The sequence below is a fragment of the Leptonychotes weddellii genome, chromosome 7 (assembly GCF_054177405.1).
Source record: "Leptonychotes weddellii isolate Sample4059 chromosome 7, ASM5417740v2, whole genome shotgun sequence".
Classification (NCBI taxonomy): Eukaryota; Metazoa; Chordata; class Mammalia; order Carnivora; family Phocidae; genus Leptonychotes; species Leptonychotes weddellii.
The window spans coordinates 90,355,851-90,365,108 of NC_138375.1; the positions used below are offsets into that span (position 1 = coordinate 90,355,851).

Sequence of the window (9,258 nt, forward strand, 5' to 3'; positions counted from 1 at the left end):
GGCAGCTTCCTTCTCTATACCCGTGTAGATGGAGTAATAATACTAATAGTTGGTATTCACTGAATACTTATTATATGATAAGCTCTCTAAGTCCTTATACTAACTCATTTTAATCCTCATAATAACCCTTCTGGGTGTGTTCTGTTATTCTCATTATTCTTCCTTATTACAGTTGAGGAAGCTAAAGTAAAAGACATTAAATAACTTAATCCAGAATTTTATTTCTGTTAAGTAGCAATACCAGAATTAAAGCAGTGCCAGGCAGTCTAGCTGCAGAGCCTGTGCTTCTTTTTTTTTTTTTTTTAAGATTTTATTTATTTGAGAGACAGAGTGAGCAAGAGAGAGAGTACAGGAGCAAGGGCAGAGGGAGAAAGAGAAGCAGACTCTCCTGCTGGGCAGGGAACCCGATGCGGGGCTCCATCCCAGGACTCTGGGATCCTGACCTGAGCTGAAGGCAGATGATTAATGACTGAGCCACCCAGGCGCCCCAGAGCCAATGCTTCTGACCACAGTGCTATACTGTACAAAATTGTAAGAGAGGTGTCAGAGTCAAAGATGATCCTGCCATGAAAAATAGGAAATTTGGAATAAAATTATAGTGAAGCTTTCCATAACCACAGTATAAACTGTCTAAAGCTGCTTGTTCCAAAGACAGATCATAGGTTGGGTTTTTTGGTATTTCTTTTTAAGATAAAAATGCAGTAATGAAGGACTAAGAAGGGGGATCTTGGAGGGAAGGTTATACTGGCCTCTTCATGATGGAAGGTAAAGCTGGTGTGGAGTTGAAGGTTATTGCCCATGGTAGCCAAGACTGAATGCATCCACAATATGAGCAAAGCAAGACGGAAAATCAGCACCAAAAAAATGTTTTCTTTATCCTGACCTGTAGGTAGAGGCTTAGCCAGGGCTCACATTCAGACCTTTAGTTTGCTTTTATAGACATTCATTGTAAAAAGAGATAAATCTCATTTTGTTTGTTTGTTTTGCATATTTACATTTTATAGTTCTGCTCTGATGCCTTTCATAAATGACAGCAGTGAGATTGCTTTTCCACATAATTGGATGGTTTTATTATGTGCATTTTTCATGTCCCTGTAGGCACCAAAGTAAAATTTCAGGGCAATGTACTTTAGAAGGCTTTGAGGACTATCACATTGTTTAAATGAATGTATATTGAGAATATATTAAAGGATAGGTGATATGAGTCAGTCCATCAGTCTTTGTTTATTGAGCGCCAGCTATATATCCAACAGTGTGGGAACCATTCACAAATATAAAAGCTATGCTCCTGCCTATAAGATGTTATTTGCTTGATAGAGAAATATAATGTGTAAGACACTATATATATTAATGCTAAATTATATACCACCAGAATTCTTAACTAATTCTGAAAAAGGAGAAATTCATATGAATTAGATTAGCCAGAGATTTCATGTATGATACGGGTTTTATATAATAATAAGCGGTACTTATTTGAACTCTTGTGTTTTGCTGGCACTGCCCGAAGCATTTTACATGTGTTACTCTATTCAGGCAAGGAGAGGACAAGTAACATGCTGGAGCCACCCAGCTAGGAAGAGGTGAAGTCAGAATTCACACCCAGGCAGTCTAGTTCCAGAATCCACTCCATGATTACTTCTCTCATAAGAAAGAGATGAATCTGGGCAAAGTAAATTGAAGACATTCTAGGCAGGACAGTCAGGACTAACAAGGGCATGGAAAGGTGGCCTTAATTCCCATTTGTGAATGTTTGAGAGAGTAGTGTTTTGTATTTTTAAGATTATGTGGGAGATTTTAATAGTGTGCAGTGATAGTCATAAAGCCTTAAAGTGTACTTATTGCATATATGTGACCTTTAAATATTATGTGCTGAGTTGTTCTTTTATCACCTACAGCTATAATTATAACAGAAGTCAGTGAGAAATTATGAACCTTTATATGGCTGCTACTCATATATTCTGTTTACCAGGAGTAGATCTGCTACATAAATCAAAATACTTAGGTTTACTTGTTCTCCACAAATACGCAACATTTATACAGTTAAGTTTAAACAAAGCATGAATACATTTCGAACATAAAGTGAAATGAGCATTTTAGCAGCACTTTCTTTAGCACTTTTACTGTGCATTTGACAATTGTATATCAGAGAGAAATATCTACCTTCTTGTAATGAAGTTTTTAATGTTTTTATCTGATAGCATCAGACCATCAGTGCCATTTTACAAGATATAGAAGAAAAACAAGAAAATTTACTAGAATTTGAAATAAGAACCCCTGAAGATGCAGGTAAATATGGACCCATACTCAAGTTTGATTATTTCATACATCCAAGGTCATTGCTCCCTCTGCTTCTTAAGGTACAGGTTTATGTCAGAGCTTACTTATGGTGGCTGAAAAGTAACCTTTTTTTTTTTATGTGATAATAAAGTGCCAGGAATGGGCATTATAAGTCATTTATGCAAACCAGGAGTTAGTGTAATTGTTGATCAAGATACTTCTAGTCTCAAGGTATAGCATGAGTAAAATGAGAGGTACTTAGAACCATGATCAGAGATAAGCTACTACTGGTGATATGTTTAGATGAAGATGTGGGGAAAAAAGCATAAGATAGTGACTAGAGATGAGATTATGTTACTCCTTAGTTCCTCAGCTTCACCCAACTATGGTAACCTTTAAAAACAGATCAGAAAAGGAATAGGCAGTTGTGACTCAAGTAGGGCAAATCCTCATACTTTTCAGATGAACAGATAGACCAGGTAAGTCTCTCACTGCATAGATGTCTTCCTGTTTACAAAACACTAGTGATTCAAAATGGTAAATTTGACTTTGATTTCTAACCTAATAATCTGAATTTCTCAAAATTTCAGTGACTATTTGCAAATCTTTGATAGATCACACTTGTGTTTTCTTGAGTTATGACTTACAAGGTAGAAATTAGCTCCTGATAGATGCAGATCTGAATGTTTAAGTAGTTAGCTAAAAAGTAATTTGAAGTATCTTATCAATCTTTTGTGTAACAGGATACAACTATTAGTTCATCTCTTGTCCTAGTCCATACTGTATAGTCTTTAAAAAATTATTTCCTGGGCGCCTGGGTGGCTCAGTTGGTTAAGTGACTGCCTTCGGCTCAGGTCATGATCCTGGAGTCCCTGGATCGAGTCCCACATCGGGCTCCCTGCTCGTCAGGGAGTCTGCTTCTCCCTCTGACCCTCCCCCCTCTCATGTGCTCTCTCTTTCTCATTCTCTCTGTCTCAAATAAATAAATAAAATCTAATAAATAAATAAATATTTCCTTTTAAATTATACCCATTCTGCCTTTCATCTTGGCCTAATACATGGTACATGTTATGATTTGAGGAAAATAATACAAAATAACTTATACCCTCAAATAAATGTGAATAGTTCATATATTTTATTTAGTATTTATAATGTCTTATACACCTAAGGTGAATTTCCTAATTTTATAATTTTTTTATTAAAAAGGCGTATAAATATACTTCAAAAAATAATAAAGATGAAAAAATATGCTAAAATTACCTACTGTCCCACCACAATATTTGTTTCCTTTCTTTTTCTAAGAATTTAGCTATGCAGTTATACCTCACTAAAATTATTAAAAACTTAGTTTGGATCATGCCAAATTTGCTATTTTAACATTTTTCCCCCCATAGCTGTTATTCTTAGTGGTGCATAGTATCCTGTTCTGTAAATGTTCCAGGGCTTAATTTTTCATTTTTTGTTGAGCAAAAAATTTACATTTTTCAAATTTTTGGCTATTCTTTGGCATATATTTTTCTTAGGAAACATTAACATAATTGGGGCGCCTGGGTGGCTCAGTCGGTTAAGCGGCTGCCTTTGGCTCAGGTCATGATCTCTGGGTCCTGGGATGGAGCCCTGCATAGGGCTCGCTGCTCGGCGGGGAGCCTGCTTCCCCCTCACCCTCTGCCTGCTGCTCCCCCTGCTTGTGTGCTCTCTCTCTCTCTCTCTGTCAAATAAATAATATCTTAAAAAAAAAAAAAGAAATATTAACAGAATTGGAACTACTGGGTCAAAAATATATAAACATTTTTAAATCTATTGATTTGTATTGATAAATTGTTTCATAAAGTATTAGATACTAATTTAATTTGCACTTTCACTGACACACATTAGTGTTTATTTTCCTTTACACTGCTAACAGCTTCAGTATTTTCATTTAAATTAATTTTAGTAGTTTAATAACGAGAATGCCTAATGCCTCATATTTTCACTTGCCTTATTGATTATTAGTGGTATTTTTCTCTAGTTTTATTTCCTGCTTTGTGAATTGACTATTCCTGTTTGTCTATTAATAAATAGCCATTTTATGTAATCAAGTTATTGACCCCTTTTCTGCCTTAACTGCTGTAAATATGTTTTTCAGCTACTTAACTCTTTTTATGTGTAACGTGTTAATTTATGCTTAAGTACATACATTTTCAAATTCTGTAGAGTAAAATGTATCAGCCTTTCCTTTGCTATTTCTTTTAATGCTTTTAAGATTAGAAACTTTTCTCCCCTCCCCATCCCTATGCTTCATAACTTAATTCTTTTTAGTCAGGATCCCTTTATTTTCGTCTCACTGCCCCTTTAAGGGAGGAGAGGAAGGCAATGGGACTCTAGAGTTCTTGGCTAGTAACTAAATACTGACTGCATTGACTCCATCAATCCTTGGCAAATGTCTACAACTTAGTCTATTCAGAGCAGTTTTCTGAGGCTGTTCTGAAGCTTCTACCTGGCTTCTGTGTGGCAGGACAGCGCATTTTCCTTTCCCTGGCTCCTCTCAGTCTCCTCCTCCTCCTTCTACCCTCCTCCTTACTCCCTCCCTCCTTCCTTCCTCCTTTCTTCCTTCTTTCTTCTTCTTTTTTTTTTTTTTTGGTGTCCCACCCTATACAGGCTCTTTCTCTGAGGGAGAAGCCATCATAGGACCACAGGGCAGGCTCCACACCAAGTCATCAGGATCCTGGCACTCTGGACCTGTGGTTAGAAGGGAGGACAGTTAATTTCTAGCAGCAACTTTCCCTTTCCCCAGCTGTCCAAACGTCCTTCTCTGTAGGGTCTCAACCTCTAGATGTTGAAGGAGGAAGCCAGGTGTGAGTCCATCATCACCTCAAAACAAAGTTACTACTCTCTTCTTGAGAGACTCCCCGCCTCCGCCCCCATTAGGCTGGGAGAGAAACCTCGCCTCTCACTTTGGCTACTCGTATTAGAAATTCCCATCCAGTTGAGCAATAGCTCTCTGAAGTATCTTTACAAATTCACCACCTCCGTATTCTTTTTTTTTTTTTAAAGATTTTTTTTATTTATTTATTTGAGAGAGAGACTGAGATAGAGAGAGCAGGAGAGGGGGGAGGGTCAGAGGGAGGAGCAGACTCCCTGCTGAGCAGAGAGCCCGATGTGGGACTCGATCCCAGGACTCCAGGATCATGACCCGAGCCGAAGGCAGTCGCTTAACCAACTGAGCCACCCAGGCGCCCCCACCACCTCCGTATTCTGACACCTTCTATATCTTTGATCTGGCTGAGGGATCCAAGAATAATGAATCCCATTGTGTACATTTCTTTGTAAGTTTTTCTTATAGATGTCTTGCATTCACTTGGATATCAGATATCTTTAATGCCTCAACCAAACAGACCAGAAAAATGTTTACTTTGAACGTTTTGTATGTTATTTTTTATTAAGTGTTTTAACTCTTTTATTCATTTGAAATCTCTTCCACACGTGGCACAAGATAAGGATAGAATAGAGTCTCCCACCCCCATAATACTACTCTATTTGCTTCCTCTTATTTGTTGAATAATTTCTGTCATCCTTGTTTTTCTAATGCCTTATTACCATATATTAAAATCTTACACATATTAGGGCAATTTCTAAGTTTTCTCTAAGATATCAATGATTAATGTATCTGGTAAATAAGTATATAGTATCAAGTTAATGTAGAATTTTTTTTTTTGAAGATTTTATTTATTTATTTGAGAGAGAGAGAGAGCACACAAGCAGAGGGAAAAGCAGGCTCCCTGCTGAGCAAGAAGCCCGATGTAGGACTTGATCCCAGGATCCTGGGATCATGACTTGAGCCAAAGGCAGATGCTTAACTGACTGAGCCACCCAGGTGTCCCTAATGTAAAATTCTTTATATCTTTTTTTATAGAAACATATAGAATCTTCTAGGTTACTGTGATAATGTTATTTTTACCTGTGATTTAAATTTCAGTTAGAAAAACCCAATGTGGGTGCCTGGGTGGCTCAGTTGGTTAAGTGTCTGCCTTCAGCTCAGGTCATGATCCCAGGGTCCTGAAATTGAGTCCCGCATAGGGCTCCCTACTCAGCAGGGAGTCTGCTACTCCCTCTCCCTCTGCCCCTCCCCCTGCTTGTGCTCTCTCTCTCTCTCTCTCAAATAAATGAATAAAATCTTGAAAAAAAAAAAAAAAGAAAAACCCAATGTGACAGGGTACATAGTGTGAACATCTTTTATTAAATAATGTCAAATCTGCCAAACAAATTTATATCTAAATTTTTCGTGATCATCTATATTTCCCCCCTTTTTTGGCACATGCATCATATGAAATTAATCCTCAGTCATAGTATTAACAAGACAGAAACTACTCTGGGAACACTGACTCTATACTGATCAAATTATTTGTCTGATTTGCAAAGGGAACAAATTCCTACTCTGAACTTGATTTCATTTCCCACCACTGATTTTCTCTAGTTAAATTATCTAGAAAAATATGCATTGGTCTAAAAAAATTAGGAAAAAACTTAAGAAACAAAGCCAAAGCTGAAATAAATAACAAGTAACTTAAAAGAGATAAAATGTATTCATCTAAGCCTTTCCATTTGCTGCTTGGGAATCTGAATTTGGACATAATTGACATTTATGTGTAAATCTTGTGGATTTGTGATGGGTGAGGGAGGTCATGATGCCTTTAATTAGGAAGTAGTGGAAGAAAGTAAGAAAATTTTAAGTAATTATTGTAAAAGTAATTTTATATACTACATCTTTAAGTAACCTAGATATCATATAGTCCTATCTAAGTGTTAAGTGTAGAGAACAAAAACTGATAGCATCCTTCTTATTTTTAAGTACATATAATATATAGTTACATATAATATAAATATATAGAATAATACATTAAATATATTAAAAACTTTTACACACACAAATAAACACACTGCTACCAAAGTATTAATGGTAGTCTCTTTTGTGGAGTGAAAGAAGAGGAGAAGCAGGGGGTTATTTTTCTTCTGTGTTAACATTCATGTTGTTTGAAAAATTTTTTTACAATGTATTCCTTTTATATTTTAAAAAGTAATTTTAACAAAATATTTATTTTCCTATTTATCTTTCTTTACTAACCTCTTCTCACAGATAAGGAAGGTGACCATAGAGGTCATTTGACATGTCCAAGCTCACAAAGCTTAGTGGAGTAGCAGGATTAGAACTCAGGCTGGCCTGCTGTATTCAGGGTACTTTCATAGGGTGGCATAGTTCAGTAAGCCTTGATTTATATATCTGGGCCACTGATATTAGGGAGCAGGATAGGGAAGTAATGGCTTTTTAAGAGTAACAGTAAGGCTGAGTCCTGTGTGATCAAATTTAACGTTTACTATCTCGCATTTAACTGACTTGTTTTTTTATTACCGTGTTTCCAGAACAATACATTGAAAAGATGTTAGAGATAAAAGAGATTATGGATAATGTGCTTGCCAAACAGAAAGCAGAAAGGGATGATCTGGCTAAAAAATACAGGTGAGTGAAAAAAATAGGAATGCTTTAGAGTTTTCATAATTTATCCCTTTTTAGGTATAATAGTTAGATCTAGAATTTCTTAAGAGTACAAATGTTGTTTAGGACCAAAGAATGACTTTATGAGGTCATCTAATCTATTACCTCCACGGGGAATTGTACTTCCCAGAAAGATATTTTTCTATTTTATTACTTGAAATATTCAGAAAAAGACATTTTAGTATCTTTTTAAAAAATATTTTTTATTAACATATAATGTATTATTTGTTTCAGAGGTATAGGTCTGTGATTAAACAGTCTTACACAATTCACAGCGCTCACCGTAGCAAATACCCTCCCCAGTGTCCATCACCCAATCACCCCATCCCTCCTACCCCCCTCCACTCCAGCAACCATCAGTTTGTTTCCTGAGATTAAGAGTCTCTTATGGTTTGTCTCCCTCTCTAGTTTCATCTTGTTTCATTTTTCCCTCCCTTCCCCTATGATCCTCTGTCTTGTTTCTCAAATTCTTCATATCACTGAGAACATATGAAAATTGTCTTTCTTTGATTGACTTATTTCACTTAGCTTAATACCTTCTAGTTCCATCCACATCATTGCAAATGGCAAGATTTCGTTTTTTCTATGGCTGCATAATATTCCATTGTGTATATATGCCACATCTTCTTTATCCATTTGTCTATTGAAGGGCTCCTCGGCTCTTTCCATAGTTTGGCTATTGTGGACGTTGGTGCTGTAAACATTGGGGTGCACGTGCCCCTTCAGATCCTACATTTGTATCTTTGGGGTAAATCCCTAGTAGTCTAGTTGCTGGGTCGTAGGGTAGCGCAATTTTCAACTTTCTGAGGAACCTCCATACTATTTTCCAGAGTGGCTACATCAGCTTGCATTCCCACCAATAGTGTAGGAGGGTTCCCCTTTCTCCCCATCCTCGCCAACATCTGTCGTTTCCTGACTTGTTAATTTTAGCCATTCTGACTGGTGTGAGGTGGTATCTCATTGAGGTTTTGATTTGTAGTTCCCTGATGCCAAGTGATGTTGAGCACTTTTTCATGTGTCTGTTGGTCATTTGGATGTCTTCTTTGCAGAAATGTCTGTTCATGTCTTCTGCGCATTGCTCGATTGGATTATTTTGTTCTTTGGGTGTTGAGTTTGATAAGCTCTTTATAGATTTTGGATACTAGCCCTTTATCTGATATGTCATTTGCAAATATCTTCTCCCATTCTGTCGGTTGTCTTTTCATTTTGTTGACTGTTTCCTTTGCTGTGCAAAAGCTTTTAATCTTGGGTGCCTGGGTGGCTCAGATGGTTAAGCATCTGCCTTCGGCTCAGGTCATGATCCCGGGGTCCTGGGATCGAGTCCCGCATCGGGCTCCCTGCTCAGCGGGGAGCCTGCCTCTCTCTCTCTCTGTCTCTTATGAATAAATAAATAAAATCTTTAAAAAAAAAAAAAAGCTTTTAATCTTGATGAAGTCCCAATAGTTCATTTT

General features: G+C 37.0%; 1 protein-coding gene across 1 annotated transcript in view; it reads left to right on the forward strand.

Moving 5' to 3' along the window:
- The window catches only part of ANKRD31 (ankyrin repeat domain 31), a 127,594-nt gene that overhangs the window by 89,417 nt on the left and 28,919 nt on the right, over positions 1-9,258 (forward strand). The window contains exons 20-21 of the mRNA XM_081825593.1: positions 2,199-2,286; positions 7,675-7,771. Of these exons, the coding sequence (XP_081681719.1) occupies positions 2,199-2,286; positions 7,675-7,771 (185 nt within the window). The remainder of the gene's footprint in view (positions 1-2,198; positions 2,287-7,674; positions 7,772-9,258) is intronic.